Source organism: Myotis brandtii, unplaced genomic scaffold (genome assembly GCF_000412655.1).
Source record: "Myotis brandtii unplaced genomic scaffold, ASM41265v1 scaffold1270, whole genome shotgun sequence".
Classification (NCBI taxonomy): Eukaryota; Metazoa; Chordata; class Mammalia; order Chiroptera; family Vespertilionidae; genus Myotis; species Myotis brandtii.
The window spans coordinates 854,887-875,982 of NW_005354465.1; the positions used below are offsets into that span (position 1 = coordinate 854,887).

At 41.6% G+C, this 21,096-nt stretch overlaps 1 protein-coding gene across 5 annotated transcripts in view; it reads right to left on the reverse strand.

Annotated features, from left to right (window-relative positions):
- NFX1 (nuclear transcription factor, X-box binding 1) overlaps positions 1–17,677 on the reverse strand; it is a 56,947-nt gene extending 39,270 nt beyond the window's left edge. The window contains exons 1-5 of one of the 5 annotated variants that reach the window (XM_014534250.1): positions 17,088–17,677; positions 12,629–13,627; positions 4,301–4,459; positions 3,022–3,099; positions 1,019–1,124 (exon numbers count right to left, since the gene is read on the reverse strand). In XM_014534250.1, the coding sequence (XP_014389736.1) occupies positions 1,019–1,124; positions 3,022–3,099; positions 4,301–4,459; positions 12,629–13,627; positions 17,088–17,112 (1,367 nt within the window). In that variant the 5' untranslated portion in view covers positions 17,113–17,677. Of the gene's footprint in view, positions 1–1,018; positions 1,125–3,021; positions 3,100–4,300; positions 4,460–12,628; positions 13,628–16,745; positions 16,886–17,087 lie in introns of those variants that run through there. The other 4 variants (XM_014534248.1, XM_005859544.2, XM_014534249.1 and 1 more) reach the window with 4 other exon arrangements.
- Positions 17,678–21,096: the final 3,419 nt, after the last annotated feature.

The following is a 21,096-nucleotide window of genomic DNA, read 5'->3' on the forward strand; positions in this document are numbered from 1 at the left end:
CACTCTTAGATTTCGGCAATATAAGCAAGAATTACCATTTTCTGACCACTTACCCCATGCCAGGCTCTGTACCAAGCCTCCTACGTGCATCAATTCATTTAATAATCATAACTCTATAAGTTCTACAAGTTCATATCATTATTATAGTACAGGCTCAGAGAAATTAAGTAACTTGTCTAACATCACATAACTGTTAAGTGACTCAAACCCAGGAACTAAGCCTTGGTCTGAGGTCAAAACTTGTAGAAAATGCATTGTAACTGATTAACTGTTTATTATTGCACATTTATCTTACTATTTAGACTGAATATGTTCTAAAGCTCTCTACTTATTGTAGGGAAGAGATTCACATCCTAAACATACTGCCAACAGGACCCTTCACAATTACCTTTCCCCAAACAGAACTCTGTCCTATATACTCTTTTTGACCTGGATATCAGTGGGGGATGTTTCGTCTTGGAAGCCAGCCGAGTAATATAGTGAGAGGAGCACTGGCTTTGGAAATACCAGCTCCATCATGTCCTAGCACAGTGACCTTGGGCAAGACATTTGGCCTTTCTGAGCCTCATCAGTAAAACAGAGATGACAAATATCTATATACATCACTGGACTGTTTGAAGGATTCAATGACTTAACTTTTACAGGATAAGTGCTCAGTAAATGATACTATATTGCCCTTTACTCCATCGTGTTACATGCTAACCAGATATGTACACTCAAAGCCATGAGCAAAATGTGTCCATCAAGAATCCCCGGGGAGCCCTAACCGGTTTGGCTCAGCGGATAGAGCATCGGCCTGCGGACTGAAGGGTCCCAGGTTCGATTCCAGTCAAGGGCATGTACCTTGGTTGCGGGCACATCCCCAGTAGAGGGTGTGCAGGAGGAAGCTGATGGATGTTTCTCTCTCATCGATGTTTCTAACTCTCTATCCCTCTCCCTTCCTCTCTGTAAAGGATCAATAAAAAAATATTAAAAAAAAAAAAAAAAGAATCCCCAGGGGTTTAGTATTCCAACTTACAGATTACAGGAATGTGGGCAGTCCTGTCCAGGCTGTTTCTTTCTACAAACTTCACCACAACTATGTGGGATTTCATTTCTGCTCCATTCAGGATTCTTTACCTTGCCTAAAACGTATCAGATCGAACAGTCAAATGGTACAAACTTCAAATGCATCCTAGTCTTTAATGAAATAATACAACATAGCTAGACAGCATGGAACATCAATGTGGTTTTCATTACTTCAATAAACATATTATCCCAAATCCTAAAATAACATGTTGAATATAATGCTATTAATCAAAAGCTTCACTGAGTATAAGTCTTAAATGGTGGATTACCTGGAAAAGATAAATACAAGGTTATTTTCACTTATAAAAATGCCCCTTTGACTAATGGACACATTTAATCCAAGAAAAACACCTACAAAATAAGCCTTCTATAAATGGGCCCTTGAATGAATATGGGAATATCTCTATAAGGGCCAAAAAAAAAGGGAATAAGGGAAGAGAGCAAAGGGGGCAGAGAGAAGCAGTAAGAGATGGAAAGAAGAGAAGTACCCTATTCTAAAGTAGGCATGAGGGGGCTATATTTTTATAATTAATGTCACTCCGCAAATGTTTAGTAAGCACCTTCCGTCAACTGAGCATAGAGGCAAGAAGAGTAAAACTGAGGCACAGGACTCCTCCTTGCCCTAGAGCAGGGGTGGGGAATGTCTGGCCCACGGGCCACATAAGGCCCACGAAATCATTTGGTCTGGCCCTGCCAAGGCATTAGGGGTGAGTTAATAAAATGTTTGACCAAATATAGCAGGCTACTTTTTAAGTTGATAATTTTGTATGGCCCACGAATGGTATTATAAATATCCAAATGGACCTTGGCAGAAAAAAGGTTCCCCACCCCTACCCTAGAGAAATTCTCTTGGACAATTTACACCCTATATCAGTGGTCACCAAACTTTCGGACCTCACCGGTTGGCGACCACTGCCCTAAATGACAGTCTGTCCCCAGTCCTTGGGCTCTGCATTTCTCTCTAGTCTCTTTCAAAACTCTGATTCATGCTGTGAGGTTTAATATAACTAAAGGCCAATGATCTCCAAATCTACATTTTCTGCATTGCCCTGAAGTCTCAAGTTTCAGTCCTACTTGTCCAACCATCTACTGAACATCCATACTTGGGGTTTCAAGTCACCTCAAACTGCCTACATCTGCAGCCAAAGTTAGCATCTTATCTTCCCTCTTACACCTCTCATTCCTTTTTTAAAACCTCTCATTCTTCAGTGTTCCCTTTTTCTGTCAGCAACAGCATCACTGTCAGAGTCACACATTGATTTTTAGAGAAAGAGGGAGGGAGGGAGACACATCGACTGGTTGCCTCCCTCATGTGCCCCATCTGAGTGACTGGGCCAGGATTGAACCTGCAATCCAGGTACATGAACTAGAACCTCAGACTCTTGGGTGTGTGGGCCGACACTCTAACTACTGAGCAACACTGGCCAGGGCGAACTGAGCTATTTAAAAACAGGAAGAGTATTCCGTAAAGAGGGAGGGCACAAGGATAGTTAGTAATGCTGGTCTATAGAAAAATCTCTCTACTATAAACATTAATGACTGATTCATTGGGTTAAAATAAAGTATACTTCAACACTACGTTCCTTATGCTGCTCAAATCTGGACTATCAAAGTTATTATAGCTAGAAGTGAGAAGAAGCCCATGTCTATACCTGCCTTTGCCATTTGATCAGCTCTAGTCTAAAGTGAAGACCAGGGAGAACTGCACCACAGCTTGGAAATAGCATGAGCCGAGGACAGGATGTAAAGACCCTTCTCCAGAATACTCTACCAAAGTCATAAAGGTCTGTGACTCTATGTGTTTGATGGACAACATGCATATGTCTAGTAGACCCCTGTAGCTTTGAAGTCTTATTAATAACTTCTAAAACATGCCTAACAGACCACCTCTCCTGGGCTGGGAACTGAAGTACAATGCATGAAGTGGATGCATTGTATGCAAAAAAAACTTACCACAGAAACAAGTGTAGGTATTAGGAACATGTGCAGAAACATTCTGACAGGCAGGGCACCGCCAACCACTCTGGCCATCTGCCAAAAAAGGGGGTTGAAAACAAAAATAATTTCCTTTAAAAAGCACACATAATTTTAAAAAATTTAAATCTATAAGAAGCTATAACATTGAAGCAGTGGTGGTAATTTCCATGTTAAGGATTTAGACATTAAAGAAACAAAATCACAATTCTGAATGCTTTGCTTAAATACTGTATTTAGGCTTATATTTATATATAAGGACTTTAGATACAATGAATCAAGTGGGTATTCATTTTGTTCTTTATTTAACTGAGATATAAATGACATATAACATTATGTGAGTTTAAGGTGTACAACATGTTGCTTTGATATGTTTACATACTGCAATATGATTACCACAATACAATTAGTGTTAGCAAATACCTCCATCTCATCACATAATTTTCATTTCTTTTTGTAGTGATAATGTTCTATTTCTCATTTTGTTAAAATTTATTTTAGAGAGAGAGAGAGAGAAGGGGGAGAAGAGAGAGAAAGAGAGAAAGAGAGCGAGCGAGAGAGAGAGAGAGAGAGAGACATAGATTTGTTGTTCCACTTATTCATGCACTCACTGGTTGCTTCTAATATGTGCCCTGACTGGAGTTTGAACCCACAACCTTGACATATTGGGATGAAGGTACAACTAACTGAGTAACCTGGCCAGGGCCTATTACAGTATTTCTAATGTCAAGGTAACCATTATCTGAATGTTGGCTTGAAAAAAAAGAAAAGGATAAAATATTTAAGTACATGCATGAAAGCCCAGATATCTTAAATTGGAAGAAGAGCCACAGTTCAGAAAGCATGTTATTAACATTTGCATTACCCATAAGTACTAGTATCCTTTGAGAAAAGCCCACAAAATACTATGGAGAAGATTTCTTAAAGGCAAAACAACTTTCAAGTATGAATTAAACAGAGGCTTTCTATAAATTTTCTAAAGCAAACTATACAAGAAATGTTTTCTATAGTTGCTACCTGGATAAAAACCACCATTTTCAGTAGACGTGACTGATTTTGTTTTACCTTAAATATATTTTAACATTGTTTTGTTTAGCTGGTTTGAGATCTACAGCTTAATACTGGCCATCTGAAATATATGATTGAGATAACATATTCTCCCTGCAGATAAAATATTCAAGAAGAATTAAATAGCGTTTTAAAAAGTGAATATATCAAACGGGTGAGAATAACTACTCAGAAGAGAGAAATGACTGACCTGCTTGAGATGCTGGAGACCTTGCCCATTTTTTAATGCAGTTCAAATGAAACACGTGGTAACAGCTCTGACAACTCCAGACTGGGGCCGTGACGCGAACCAATTCACAGCACACCATGCACTCATATTTTTCTGTAGTTAGTTGTTCAACTAGAGAACCTGTTTAAAAAACAAAACAGATAAACTCAAATATAGAAAACCAATCCTTACTTTAGTCAACCAAGGATCAGCAAAGCATTTGAAAGAACCCAAACACAGAGGTTTTAAGGGATGTCTGAATCTGTTCAGAGACAGGCCAAGAGGAGGCAGGAATATGCTGAGGTAGAAGATTTAGGAAGTAGGTATTCAGGTGGGAATTCCCACAATTGAGGAAACATTCCTAAGAAACGGCCCAGCAATGCCCCTCATCACACAACTTGAACATCCACAGGAGCAGCACACTGTAGGGCCCTGCCTTGCCCTACTTAAACTGGGGTGCTCTGAATCTACCAGACCCATGGATCAGGCTAGGATGGGGCTCTGAATGGTCAACTGCAAGAAATTGAAGCCTGGATAGCTTCCCAACAATCCATGGTGGTGAGATAGTTCTTGCCCTGAAAGTCTTTTTTTGATTCTCTCAATAAAGATATGCCTAGTGCCTATCACAAGCGCATAGTAGGGTTACTAGACACAAAGAGAAACAGTCCCTGGCATTAGAAGCTCGCCATCTGGTGAGAAAGACCAGTGTAAGGCATTATAAGAATCCTCTCAGACTTATTCCTCAATATCTTCACCCACTTCCAGACTTTTTCCTCAGCAAAAGTCTTTCTATCCCAAGTACAGTCAGGTGCTCTCAGAGATGAATGTATAAATATAAATATATATATTTTAGTTCATACTTTAGGCATTTATTTCACAATGTTATTTTGTTTTTAAGTCCAAATAGGTTATAAGGATAAAATAACCTTAAATTACCCAACCCAATGCTGTGTTAACGCACTTTATACATATTATTTAATTCTCTTAACAAGGTTAAAATATTAGTATCATTTTATAGATGAAGAAACCGAGGCTCAAAGTGATTAAAATCACTTACACAAGGTACAAAACTGAAATTAAAAAGCCAAAATTCAAATTCATTGCTATATGACCCAAAAGCTCACATTTTAATCCTTTAATGGTATTAGCTCTCCTAAGATTACTTTGTTTGTCCAATTTAATAACAAAAAAAATACAAACACCCCAGGACTGTATGCTCTGTAAGGCAGGGACAGTGCCTCGTCTGCCTTGCGCATTGTAGTACTCCCAGTTTCTGACATATACCAGGTGCTCAATAAATATTTGTCAGGTGACTGGATGAAGGAACAAATGAGTCAAGGAAGTTACATTTTTTTAAAAATACTCCATCTTTGCATCAAACTCAAAGGGAAGTTCAGCACAATTAAGGACTGAAATACACCTTTCCACTGGATGTGGCAATAGGAAGCCATTCATGACCTTACCAGCAGCTCTGAGTCACGTGGTGATGATGGCAGAGGAATTAGAAGTTAATGAAAATAGGGAAGGGGGGGGCGGAGAAAGGCAAACAACTCTTGATTTGATTGTAATGGAAGGATAGGAAACACTACAAGGGAGGTCATATAACAGGGTAAGTTTTTCTTGTGGAGGGTAGAACAGACTTGGGAAGATCTTCAGCTTGAGAACATGGAATTGTAAATGTGAAAAAACTGATGAAAGGAAATATAGGAGGAAAAAGTCTAGAGTAGTCTTAGATGAAAAGGAAGGACAGCTGACCAAAGTCATACAAGAGAAAATAGGCAGTCCTGAAAGCCAAATGAAGTTGGAGACCACTATTCAAAAATATTTATTAAGCCCTGGCCAGTGTGGCCCAGTTGGTTGAACATCGTCCCATGCACCAAAAGTCTGCCAGTTCAATTCCCTGTCAGGGCTCAGGTCCAGAGGGTTCAGTTCCCGGTCAGGGTGTGTATGGGAGGCAACCGATCGATGTTTCTCACATTGATGTTTCCTTCTCTCTCTCCCTTCCTTTCAATCTAAAATCAATAAAAGCATATCTTAAAAAAAAATTTACTAGAACCTACTATGTCAGGCACTCTTTTTTTTAACTTTTTTTTTATTGCTTAAAATATTACATTTTACTAGAACCTACTATGTCAGGCACTCTTCTTTTTAAACTTTTTTTTTATTGCTTAAAATATTACAAATAGTAGTACATTTGTCTCCTTTTTTTCCCCCTGACCTTCCCCCAGCCTCCCCTACCCCCCAGTGTCTTATGTCCACTGGTTATGCTTATATGCATGCATACAAGTCCTTCGGTTGATCTCTTACCCCCCTCCCTCCTGCCCCCCAACACTTCCCGGCCTTCCCGCTGCAGTTTGACAATCTGTTTGAGGCAGCTCTGCCTCTGTATCTATTATTGTTCAAGGATGTGCCTGCAACCAAGGTACATGCCCTTGACCGGAATCGAACCCGGGACCCTTCAGTCTGCAGGCCGACGCTCTATCCACTGAGCCAAACCAGTTAGGGCGACAGTCTGTTTAATGCTGCTCTGCCTTTGTATCTATTTTTGTTCATCAGTTTATAATGATCTTTATTATCCATAAATGAGTGAGATCATGTGGTATTTTTCTTTCACTGACTGGCTTATTTCACTTAGCATAATGCTCTCCAGTTCCATCCATGCTGTTGCAAATGGTAAGAATTCCTTCTTTTTTACAGCAGCATAGTATTCCATTGTGTATATGTACTCAGGCACTCTTTAGACATTTAGGATATCCAGTGAACAAAACAGACAAAAATCTTCTGCCCTATGAAGCTTATTATCTAGTGGGGGAAAGTAGACAATAAACAAATAAATTATGAAAATATGTAGCATCATCAAATAGTGATATGTTGCTATGGAGAAAAATAAACCAGGAAAGGAGGATAGGGAATGCTAACAGTGGGGGAAGTATGGTTTTAAACAAGGTGATCGTAGAGGCTTTCCTGAGAAGGCAAATTAATTGCAGCAGCACCAAATCTGTACTATTATGTAATTTCCTGGAACAGCATTCTGTTACCCAGGAAGAGGAAAGATAGATTGCACCATCAATCCAGGGATGTGATTCTACCAAACGGTTTGGCAGAAGGATAATACTTCAAATGACCTACGATAAGATCCGCCTAGAGAGGGAATACAGATGGGTAGGAGGCTGGCAAAACTGGTAGTGGGTGGAAGAAACTGAAGGAGCCAGAAGGACAGGAATCTATGGTCAGAGAGTGGAACATAGACTTTAATATTTCAGAGATGGGGCATTTCCAAGATTATTTCCCTGGTAGTGGGTATGGAGATGGAATGAAGGTCAAAGTCCCTGTGGTTAACAATATCAAAGAACTTGAAGATGGCACAATGCACATGATCACTAAAGTTACTCAGAATAACAGCAAGATATACGGTAAATTAGTTCACAAATTTGAACATGCCTTAGAATCACCTGGAGGCTTGTTAAAAGGTAAGACTGCTGGGTCCCAGAATTTGTTTAGTAAATCTGAGATGAGGCCCAAGAATATGCTTTTCTAACAAGTTCCCAGGTGTTGCTAATGGCTGCTAGTCTGGAATTACACTTTGAGAACCACTGTGGTAAAGAAAAGATGTAGCTAGAAGCATTAATGAGGGCTGGGAGACCTGGAGGCTAATAAATGATAAGATATGTCAGGTGATGTAGTTACAAGGTAATGTGGCATTAGGTTCAATGAAAGAAGGATTTTAAAACAAAGGTAGAAGAATGATTTAGTCTGTCTCCATCAACTACCTGCATTCCTTCAACAGCCTCCTAACTTGTCCCCTTGCTTCCTTAAAGCCTAATCTCCACACAGCAGGCTGAATGCTCATTTTAGAATGTTAGTAAGATCATGCCATCCCTTTTCCCAAAACCTTTAAGCTGCTTCTCATGTTCTTACTCAGAACCAGATCTAAGAGCCTCACATAATCCAGCTCACGTGATTTCTCTGATCTCCTCTCCTAACAGTTTCCCTACTACCTTCACTGCTCCCGATCCTGCCCTCCCACCCATCTAAACCTGTTTCTGCTTCTGCCTAGAATGCTCTTCTCCAAAGAGCCACAGGGTGCACTCCTTCACTTCTTTCTGGTCTCTCTTCAAATATCTCCTCATCAAAGAGACCAACCTTTCCTAAACTAGTGCCCCTGTTACACTGTCCTCTTAACCTGTTTTATATTTCTTTTTAGCTTATCACCTACCTGACAAATTAAAAATTTAAGTGCTTTCTACTTGTCTTCCCTACCAGAATGTAAATCCCATTAACACTGTATTTCTAGTATCTAGAACTGCTTGGCACACAGTATTTACTTGTAAATATGAATACAGTGTTCTCAAGAATATGTAGGGATGTGAGGCCAAGAAAGATTTGTTAGGCAGAACTCTAAGATGGCCTCCAAGACTCCCACCCTGGGGTATGCATTTCCTGTATAATCTCCACCCTTGAGTATGGTGGGCTGATCTAATCAGGAGAGTCCTTTTAAAATAGTCTAGAGATCAGAGACAGACATCAGAGAGGTTTGAAAAATCTATAGCAGATGCTTTCCTATAGGCCTTAAAGAAGTAAACTACCAAGTTGTGGAGAGGGCCCATGTGGTACAGATTAGCAGGTGGCCTCTAGGAGCTGAGAGTGACCCCCAGGCAATAGCCAGCAAGAAAATGGGGAGCTCAGTCCTACACACAAAAGGAACTAAATCCTACCAACAACCAGTGAGCATGAATGAGGCCCCTACACCTCAGATGAGATTGCATCCCTGGCCAAGTTTCAGTCCTGTGAGACTGAGTGAAGAACTCAGCTAACCTGGACCCAGACTCCTGATCCACAGGAACTGTGACATAATAAATTTGTGCTATCTTAAGCCACTACATTTGTGATAATGCATTATGAAACAACTAGAGGCACAGTGCATGAAATTTGTGCACGGGTACGGTCCCTACGCCTGGCCGGCGATCGGGGCCTTCCAGCTGCTGGCCAGGGCCTTCCTTGTTATGCACTGCCCCCTGGTGGTCAGCGCACGTCATAGCCAGCAATCGAACTCCCACAGGGACACTTTGCATATTAGCCTTTTATATATATAGAAGATAGGAGACCATTAACCAGCCTTACAAATTCAGAAACAACTCTGGTATAACATTGCCTGGCTTCACAAACAAGTCGAGGTCCCAAGAATGACTGCCTGGTGAAGCAAATTAGAACTAGAAGCACTATAGGCCAATGTGAAAACAGACTCAGGCAGGTGGTGGCTTCACATGTTAGGCTGTATGTCACATTAAACTGGAGGGAGATGAAAACTGTGAAGGTCCATGAAGCTATTTGGTCTAGGTCAGTGTTCGGCAAACCGCGGCTCGCGAGTCACACGTGGCTCTTTGGCGCCTTGAGTGTGGCTCTTCCACAAAATACCGGCTCTTCCACAAAATACCGACTTCTGCACGTGGGCCACGAAGTTTCAATCGCACTGTACAGGCGCGCCCGCACGTGGTATTTTGTGGAAGAGCCACACTCAAGGGACCAAAGAGTCGCATGTGGCTCCGGAGCCGCGGTTTGCCAACCACGGGTCTAGGTGAAATATATCCTCAGGGCAAAATGAGAAGTGTCTTCAAATATTACGAGAAGATGATTTGCAATGAGGGGGAGGGGAACGCTAAGGAAAGAGACTAGTTGCTGTGTAGCTTCAGAGGCCAGAACTTGAACCAGAGGATAGAAAGTATTTATAGTAAGGAAGTTTTCAGTTCAATGTAAGGAAGAACTTTCTAACAGTCAAAAAAGATACAGTCTCACCAGGCCAGCGTGTCAGTGGTTGAGCGTTAACCTATGAACCAGGAGGTCACGGATTTGATTCCCAGTCAGGGCACATGCTCGGGTTGCAGGCTCGATCCCCAATAGGGGTGTGCAGGAGGCAGCCAATCTATGATTCTCTTTCATCATTGATGTTTCTATCTCTCTCCCCCTCTCCCTTCCTCTCTGAAATCAATAAAAATATATAATACAGTTTCTGCTTCTAAGGAGCTTATAAATAAGTGAAGAGCACCGACACATAAACAAATGGTGGTTTTCAGTGTAACTGCTATAATAGAAGCATGCATATGTAAGGGAAAGACATATCACAGGGCTGGAAAAGATTTATTTTATCTGTAGAGGTGAGAAAAGGTTTCCTGGACATGTGACTAAACTAGCTTTTGAGAAATGAGTAAGAATTCACCAATGAGCTGAGTGGTAGACATTCTAGAGAGAGAGCCAAAACATGCAACATCATGAAAAGATAAAAAGATATAGAGTCCAGGGAATAAAATGTGATGGGCAGCAGAAAATGGGGTTGTTGGGTAAGGCAGAAGCCAAAATCTGTAGGTGATGAAAAAAAGTGAACAAAAGGGGGCGGGGTGGTGGTAGTGACACAATTCAATACGTGTTTTAGAAAAATAACTCTCTGATCCTAGTGTAAGAGATGAACTGAGAGAAACTGGAGATGGCGAGATTAGTTAGGAACACTTGCAGATGAGCAGACAAAAGATGATACAGGCCCTAACCGGTTTGGCTCAGTGGATAGAGCGTCGGCCTGCAGACTGAAAGGTCCCAGGTTCGATTCCGGTCAAGGGCATGTACCTTGGTTGCGGGCACATTCCCAGTAGGAGGTGTGCAGGAGGCAGCTGATCAAAGTTTCTAACTCTATCCCTCTCTCTTCCTCTCTGTAAAAAATCAATAAAATATATTAAAAAAAAAAAAAGGATGATACAGGCTGGAACCAGGAGAGGTAGTGGAGATATTATCATCCTCTACTTGTGCTTTCATAATTCAAAAAAATCTTGCACTGACAAACAAAATAGGTCCAGAGGCATGAAGGCATGAAACAGACTGACATATCACAGATGGGGGTAGAGGGGGTAGATAGGAAGAGATTAACCAAAGAACTTATATACATATATGCATAACCAATGGATACAGATAATAGTGTGGTGAAGGCCTGGTGGGGTGCGGCAAGGGCTGAGAAGAGGGGGGAAAGGGGAGAAAAATTGGGGGACATCTATAATACTGTCAACAATAAAATAAAATTAAAAAGTTTTAAAAAGCAATAAAGAAATATTCACCCATACAGAAGAAAAGAGAACACATAGAAGAATCAGTTGCTACATTTTATAATATTATGGTACACTGTGTAGTCTTCTGTCAGTATTTATTATCAGTTATTTAGTTTATGATAAGAAAATAACTTTTGATTACTCATTCTGTCTTGGACTGTATGAAGATCTATATTTTTATTATAAAATTTAATAAAGTAAAAAAATTCTTGCTACTAAATATCTATACCATCCATATATGCATTTTTCAAAACACTTACAAAATTCCTTATTTAAGAAAAAAATTCTGCCCTAACCGGTTTGGCTCAGTGGATAGATCATCGGCCTGCAGACTCAAGGGTCCCAGGTTTGATTCCGGCCAAGGGCATGTACCTTGGTTGCGGGCACATACCCAGTGGGGAGTGTGCAGGAGGCAGGTGATCGATGTCTCTCTCTCATCGATGTTTCTAACTCTCTATCCCTCTCCCCTTCTCTCTGTAAAAAATCAATAAAAATATATTTAAAAAAGAAAAAAAATTCCTTATTTGTATTTGCTTATGACATAAAAAGTAAGTAAATAGTTACATACTGGGGAGAGGAGAAGGTGGTGGCAGAATCCAGGCAGATGATGAACAAGGACAGAGAGAGACTTTTACACTGTGTACTTTTTTTTAACCAAACCTGAGGATATGGTTTTTTGTGTGTGTTTTTTAAAATATTTATTTATTTAATATATTTTTATTGCTTTCAGAGAGGAAGGGAGAGGAAGACAGAAACAGAAACAACAATGATGAGAGAGAATCCACTGATCAGCTGCCTCCTGCACGTCCCCCACTAGGGATTGAGCCCACAACTGGGGCATGTGCCCTGAACAGAATCAAACCGTGATCTCCTGGTTCATAGGTCGGCGCTCAACCACCGAGTCACACAGGTCGGGCTGTTTGTTTTTTCTAATTGATTTTAGAGAGAGAAGGGAGAGAAGGAGGCAGAGAGAGAGAGAGAAACATAAATCAGTTGCCTCTTATACACACCCCGACTGGGAATCAAGCCCACAATCTAGGTATGCGCCCTGACTGTGAATTGAACCCCCCACCTCTTGGTGTATGGGATGATGCTCCAACTAACTGAGCCACCTGTGTACCTTTTTATACTTTTTGACTTCTAAACTGTGTGAATATATTACCTATTCAAAAAGTTAAAATCGGAAAAACAAAACATTTCCTACCCATTTAGGTAGATTTACCTGTGTGTGTTTCCACATTCTTTAGCACGGGGTTCTGTTTGCCTCGTGGGAAAGATGCAACTTGAGGATCCTGCCTCCTTATAGCACATTTCTCTAGGTCAATCCTTCTGGAAGACTTGTTAACAACTGCCAAGTTCCCATTGCTGCAGGCAGATTTTGCTGGTCGTTCATTAAGATTATCCTTTGGAATGGGGGCCATGCTGTTTCTGGGCCCTGCACTTGTATGTCGTTGACCCTCCTGTTTTGGTGGATTCCTGCCTGGACGTGGCCTCGCCCCCTCCACTTCCCAGGGAGGCCTTTTCTGGGAGTGTCTTCTCTGTTCATTGCGTCTGGCCCCAGACCCATCCAGTACTCCTTTTCTAAAGGATGTATCTGAAGAGTCAGGGTGGATAACCCCCACAGGTTTGATATTTTCAGATCCGGCATCCTCGGGTTTGGGTGTCATTCTGTTACCCCACTCACATTTGAGTTTCCCCTTGACTTTTGGTCCTCTACCATAGCTATATACAAATTGGGCTGCTTTTTTTGGTTTTGCTCCCCTGGGATCTGCACCAACAATTTCCTTCTCACTTTCAGAAGGGCTGTGCTCTCTGAGCTTTGTCCCACTCTCTGATCTGGCCACACTTTCTAAGCCAGATACATCTGAGGTCTGGTCAGTTACACTTTGTACTCTCTTGACTTTGATATGCTGCTTTTCATTCCTCAATTTCTGTACAGGTTGATTCTGAAGGTTCTTGAGTGATTTATTAGAAGCAGAGGATTGGAAAGAAAGCTGTTGACTCTTAGGTTTGCTTCCTGAAGGATGGTAACTGTACTGATGAACAGCAGAGATGTCATCATAAGGGATTTGCCTGGAAAGGTGACACGGAGGTGGTGAACTGTAATTTCTTCTACCAATCCTATTAGAATCTAGTCTTCTTTGACTCCCACAGTGTAGACCAGATTTTTTCCTCTCCTGAGGAATGAACTCAGAAGCATCCGTATTGAATTTAAAAGTACCTAGGACACAAGAAACAGACATGCCAGGAAATTAATCAGTTAACCATGAAGCCCATCAGACCATAAGCCATATCTAAAAGTTATTTTCCTAAGGACTCTGTATAAAATGGGCTCTTAGTAAAACATGTTTCCTTTGAAGGTGTTGGGTTCAAGGTGTTGTAGAAGTCTGATCATTGCATGTCCAGTAGCTTCACCAATAGCCAGCGCTGAGACTTGCTAAGTAAAACTGCTCACCTGGGCCATCGGCATTATTTATACATGCATTTACTTTAACAAAAAATTTAAAGTCAGCAAATAGTTTAGGGATGAGACAACAGTCAGCAGGTTCCATGTCGTCTTTCGAAACTCTAATGCAGCATTGTGCAATATCAAGTGCACAGGCTTAGCAACCAGCCAAATCAGTTTGAAGTCTGGCCCTCTAACTTATGCTACAAGCTGAGGTATATCACTTGATTGCTTTTTGCCTAGTGTCCTCATCCATGACAAAAGATGATAATACTATTTTAAAGGGTTATTGTGAAATTTAAATATGATTTCACATAGATAGTACTTAGCATAGTAAGTACATTAGTTCTCATCTCTTCCCCCCAGGAATATATATTAGCTGTTCCATACATAACCTTTATAATATAGTCCAGAATCCCAGAGTCTCAAAAATTAAACATATGCCCTATTCATTTATTCCCCCCAAATGCTTCTTTGTATAGTCAGCTTAGTCTCATTTTATCTGGAGCACAAAGACAAAATGATTGCCTCAGGATACAAAACTAGTTAGTAGCCAAGTGAGAACTATATGTATCATATAGAATATACTATGAATTTATAGGGCCAAAGAGACATGGGCTTACTTATTGTCTTTATGGAAGTTATATAGCCCCCATTTTCTTATATGTAATGGAGATAATAATAATTCCTACATCAAAGAGTTGCTATGAAGAGTAAAGCAAATTAGTAACATGTAAAAGGTGGTTGAAATGGTGCTTTATTATAGCTGTTAGGATTACAGACTGAGACACACAGACCCAACCACAGATGGGCGAAGTTCACCGCCTGGGGGCTTTGGGTTTAATAATAATCCGGTTAGGTACTTTGTTAGGTACTTAACAGGTGTCAGGCACTATTTTAAGCACTTTGCATGTGTTAGCTCATTTAATTCTCCCTCACATTCCTGATGAGAAAACTGCTACACAGAAAGAGCAAGTAACTTGCCCAAGGCTACAAGGGTTTTCTAAAGTGGATTTAGAATTCCACCCCAGGCTATATGGTTCTGGAGACCATGCTCTTTCACTATCACCATACTACACTGTCAGAGGTTGGGCAGCTGGTACCATAGAAACATACACAAAAGAAGTGAACGAGATCATAAAGGTCATAGGGTAACCTCTCACTCAATCCAGAATTTGTTTTGAAAGCTTTCATGTAGGCAGAATTCTTGGGATGGGGTGGAGGGCCTTACAAAATGACAAAAGGATTAGACAAATTCAGAAACTGGCAGAGAAGGTGGGAATGGATAGATTAGACCAAGTGGGTATTGTGCAGTCCTTTCCTGCTTGAAGAAGTAAGGTCGGAGAGAGAGGCAGAAAAAGGGTCAGTAAATAACTGGTAAAAGATGGGAAGAGGGCGTTTCATGTTCAGCAGAAGGGAGTTGATGCAACTGGAGATTTTAGACAGGGCAGTACCTACTCATATACAGAATACGCTCCACTAGACATGATCCCGTAGGCAAAGCTCTCAGAAAGAGCCTTAAGAGACATAAGGGAAAAAGGGGCACATGAACCAGGAAACTGGACCTGAGACTCACACAGACCTGAAACACCCTTTCCCCCACACTATTTCAAGGAGCTGGAAGTCACTTAGTAAATGGTATTCTCATACCAAGGCATTGCTGTAGTGCAAGTGGTACCCTAGGTCCAAGATTACATGGCAGCACTGTAGGTGTCCACGGGTGGGTGGAGCAGAGTAAACTGGAGATTATAAAGTCCAGAGACAAAGCTGGCATAGGAGTCCGCACATGGGCAGAAAGATAGCCCCCAGGACTGGGCTGCTGTTTGAGAACAGAGGCAGGCAGGCAGGCAAGAGAACGAAACCTTGAGTGGGGATGGAGGTGTGGGTTAGAGATCATGCTGAAATAAGAACATGGAATAGAAACGAAGGCAAAAGCAAGCTCTGGCCAGTAAGAGGGAGTGGGGAGACCTTTGGAGTATGGACTTTGTCTCTCAGTAGATGGGGCGTTGGACGTTGTAACCTGGGGCACAACACTGTTGGCCGAAACTCTGACTCACAACTAGTCCCATCCAATTCTTCTCCAAACACTGAAATGCACACCGGAAGTGAGCCTGAGATCGTTGGGTCCATTTTAGAGGAGGTGGGAAAAGAATGGGTGGCGGAGTAACAAAGGCCAGCATGAAAGGTTCCCACCCACCAAGATGACTTAATGCCCAAATCAGGAATGGGGTACACCAATGCAGTGTGTTCTCCAACTCTCTGGCCAAGATCCACAGTAATAAATACATTTTATCTGCCATCCAGTACACAAATACATCTATACTCTTCTTAGTACCCTAACAGCTGGTAGATAGCAGAACTAAGACTCAAATCAACGACTGTTTACAAATTTCATGTTGCAAATTGTTTTTCAGAAAGAGTGGGGCCTGAAACCAAGTCAATGTAGTGGGTTGCGACAAGTAATTCTTCAAAAGAAATAGAAAATCGTGTACTGAGAAAGTAAGGAAATTTTTGTTTCTCTTTTATATTTATGTATGTGTGCACTGAGGTCTCGAAGTTTAATGTTTCTTCTCGGTTACTGTCCGAAAGTTTGCAAAACAAAGATCTAAGGTGCACTCTGAAGAAAATGGAAATGGATGGTACATTAATAGCCAAATGAGGCTGTCTCCATACACAGAGGTTAACTCCGGGAGAGGAAGTGAGCTAACAATTATGAAGCAGGTACAGCACAGGGCGGGAGCCCTCCCAGGAATTAACTTAATTACTCCCAACTGACGGGTGAAGAAGATGACTCAGGCACACCGCGAGTTCGTGAAGGCCGAGATTGGAAACCACAGGTGTTCGGCGCGCGCCCCCGCCGCTGCCCCGGGACTCGCGGATACACCTTACGCACAGCGTGCAAAGCCACTAGGCGTCGAAGGCCCGCCAGTCACTGACGCCTGCTTCTCGGAGATCAGTGCAGCCGCTGCCCGGGGAGGTACGGGACACCCACATCGCCGCGCTGGAACAAACCCGCTCTCCCTGGATACCCAGAGGCCGGGTTTCACGACCTAGTCGAGGATGGTCGAGGTCTCCGTAAGCACGACGCGCGCGCGGCTTGGCCCTTCCGAGCCACTATCCCCAACCCTAGTAGGCGCCATTCTCGCGATATGAATGGCCGAAGCCCTAGGACCCGTCCCTGACCAAACCTTCGCAACTAGAGAAGGGCCCACTCCCACACGGGCCAGAGCAGTACCTGAGACAGGAGGAGCCTCCGCCATCCCGTGCGTGCCGCAACACCTACAGCGAGCCCTGCAGCCCAGCAAGCGCTGTCACCCGGTCACGTGCCCTAGACTTCCGGCGCCGAGAGAACGTTCGCCTCAGCGCGCCGGGTAGACGGGCCACAGAGTTTGCGCGGCCCGAGTTAACTGTGTGGTGCGTCCCTGACGTCAGACAGTTGCGCCACGCTCGGGGCGGAAGGAGGAGTCAAAGTGACTATAGCTTGCAAGGAATATGGGCGTGGGGCGGGGGCGCGGGCACTTGCGTAATCATCGTTTTCGTTTTTAAGATTCACTGTGCTCACCTGCTACTATGCCCCTTGCTCTCCCACTCACCCAATTTCCCTTGGTCTTCTGAAGTCAGCTCGGACATCATCTAGAGTACACGTTAAAAAACACACAAAACTGCCCAGCTGGCCTGGCTCGGTGGTTGAGCGTGGACCCACGGTTCCATGTTCGCTTGGGTTGCCCGGATTATGGGCTGAATTCCCTGTGTGCGGCGTGCAGGAAGCAGCTGATCAACGATTCTCTTATTGATGTTTTTATTTCTCCCTCTCCTTTCCTCTCGTAAGTCAATACAAAATAAATAAATAAATATATATATATAAAATAAAACAAAATTAAGTGGTCAAAAGGCAATCTTGGGACAAACGATCTGCAAAACAACGGGTAATATACAAAAAGCTCTTACAAATCAGAAAACGATAAACCACGTTAGAAATGGTGAACGGGGCAGATGACAACACATAGGAGAGATACAACATGAGGGGGAAAGTTTGGAGGCGCTGATAGTTTTTAAAGTATAAAATATAAAAACTTAAGTGAATGTGTGGAGTGTTTGTTTTGTTGTTGCATTACAGAATAGAGCACAATATTTAAGTGTGAAGCATCTACATTTGTAAAGTAATTCACTGGCCCAGGCTTTCATGAGAATGGGAAATGGATTCATTCATTCACACACATTTTAATGCGTATTCTGTCTCAGTCAGGCATCACTTAAAGTGCTAGAGGTAAATGGTGAGAAAATATAAACATGGTACCTGCCCTCATGAAAAGCATTGTCTAGTAGGGGAGATAGCCCTGACCGGTTTGGCTCAGTGGATGGAGCATCAGCCTGCGGACTCAAGGGTCCCGGATTCGATTCTGGTCAAAGGCATGTACCTTGGTTGCGGGCACATCTCCAGTAGGGAGTGTGCAGGAGGCAGCTGATCGATGTTTCTAACTCTCTATCCCTCTCCCTTCCTCTCTGTAAAAAATCAATAAAATATAAAAAAAATAGTAGGGGAGATAAATGTAAATTTTTTTGGCTTTACAGTTGTGAGCACACAAAACATAGTTTATTCTTGTATGATTATTTATTAATAATAATTATTTGCCCACCCCTGTATTTAATTATCCAAATATCTGGAAGATAATGAAAAAAAACATTGTTGTTACCCAAACAAACCTAGTATACAGCTTATGAATGCAATACTAAAAACCCTATATTCTTTTTTTTTTTAATTTTAATTTTTTTTTTTGCTAAAAGTATTACAAAGGGTATTACATATGTGTCCTTTTTTCCCCCCCGCCCTTGACAATCCCCTGCCCTCCCTTACCCCCTAGTGTCTTATGTCCATTAGTTATGCTTATATGCATGCATACAAGTCCTTCGAAAAACCCTATATTCTTTCTACCTCCGTCTTCTAATTCACTGATTGGATCCTCAGCTTCCCTTAATCTGCTGTGTATTCCTTCCAGTGTGTTCTTTATTTGTGTTAGGTCATTCTTTATTTCTGTTTTCATAGTTACTATATCTTTTCTCATGCTGTTGAGCATCTTTACCATCATTACTCTGAACTGTGTTTCAGATAAATTTGTATTTCATATCTCTTCTTCTGGAGAATTCTCTTGTTCTTTCATTTGGAGGTTGTTTCTTTGTCTCCTCATTTTGGCTGCCTGCTTGGGTTTGTGACTATGTATTAGGTAGATCTGCTACGCCTCTCAATCTCTAGTGCGGGACAGTGTCAAACGCTGTTTCTCTAAAAAGTAAATTTTAATGTGAATCAGCGACCTCTTATTCTTGGGTCAACCACTGAACCACACTGGCCGGGCAAAAACTAAGTAGTTTATATTTACAAATTAACATTTGTAAAATAACTACAAATTATGTTGTTGTTATGAAAGAAACTAACAGAGTAACAGTAATAAAGACTTACTAGGATCTGTTTCAGAAAAATGTGGCCAGCGCTGGTCGGGTAACTCAGTTGTTGGGAGTGTCATCCTGATATACCAAGATTGCGGATTCCATCTCCAGTCGGGCACATACAAGATTCAACCAATGAATGCATAAATAAGTGGAACAACAAAAAGTAATGTTTCCCTCTCTATCTTAAAATCAATAAATAAATAAGAGAGAGAGAGAGAGAATGTGGCTAGGATTCTTTCAGTAGAACAAAGGATGAGAAAAAGAAAGCTATGTGAAGATTCAGAGGGAATAGCATATGCAAAATCTATGAGGAAGGAAAGAGCTTGAAGTCTTCAAGGTATTAAAATATTTGCTGGAGAACAGTGAGAAAGAGAGGGACACAGTATGAAATTGCAGAGGTGGTTAAGGAGATAATGCAGATCACCCGAAGGCCATGCTGATGAATTTTATCCCAAGAGCGATAGGAAGGCTCTAAGCAAAGATACACTTAACGGATTTCTCTTGCTCCTAGGGGAAGAGTGAATTGTGGGAGCAAGAATAGAAGTGGGCAGACGAGTTACATTTTTGTATTATGCAAATGCAGAATATGATGGTGGCCTTGACTAGAGTGACAGCAAATGTGGAGAAAAAAGGAAAGATCTCAAGTATATTTCAGATATAACTATTATAGTTTCCAAACTTTTTCCAAACAATAGGTGCTCTCATTATTTTGTGTTTCTGATTACTGAGCCTCACATTTCTTAATGACATTTATGTTTCCTCTTTTTAAATTGCTTATTCATATCCATTGCTCATTTTCCTATTTTGTTTCTGATTAGTAATGAGCCTGACATTGCTTAATGACATTTGTTTCCTCTTTTTAAATTGCTTATTCATTTCCATTGCTCATTGCTCTATTTTTCTTGCTGATGGTTTCTTGTATATGATAGATATCAATTCCTTGTCAGCTTTAGACATTTCAATTTTTATCTTCCATGAAGTCTGTTAATTTTGACAGATCAGTTCATCAAACAAACGTGTTATCATCTTTAGAAATTACCAATTTTATAAGTCTGGGTCCATTCAGGAGAGAAGAACTGCACAGTAATTTGAACAGGAGAGGAATTATTTATTTAAGGACATATTAACTATAACAGGGGACTGGAGTAATAAAGATTGGCTAATAATCAAAAGAGCTGGTGTGGCTCAGTGGCCTGCACACCAAAGGGTTGTAAGTTCAATTCCCAGTCAAGGGCACGAACCTGAGTTGCAGGTTCGATCCCAACTCCAGTTGGGGTGTGTGTGTGTGGAAGGCAACCAATCAATATATCTCTCTCATACTGATGTTTCTCACTCTTTCTCTCTCCTCCTTCCCTTCCATCCTCTCTAAAAATCAATGGAAAAATATCCCCCAGTGAGAATTAACTAACTAAATAAATAAAAGAATCAAAAGAGAACTCTAAAAGAATACAGGATTAGCAATATAAGGAATAGCCCCTACCTCTAAGGTTGATTGAGATAGTGTCCAATAAAGATCACCCCAGAACGGAGGTGCAGACCTTTTAGAGAAGACGTTCCTGTGGCTCACTAGGGGGCAGGAAGCCACTGCGGTGCTGTCCTGGCAGAAGTTGCCAGAAATCTGCCTGGCCAGTGTGGTTCAGAATTGACCTATGAACCAGGAGGACAAGGTTTGATTCTGGGTCAGGGCACATGCCCAGGTTGAGGGCTTGATCCCTAGTAGAGGGTGTGCAGGAGGCAGCTGATCAATGATTCCCACTCATCATTGATGTTTCTCTTTTTCTCCTTCTCTAAAAAAAACA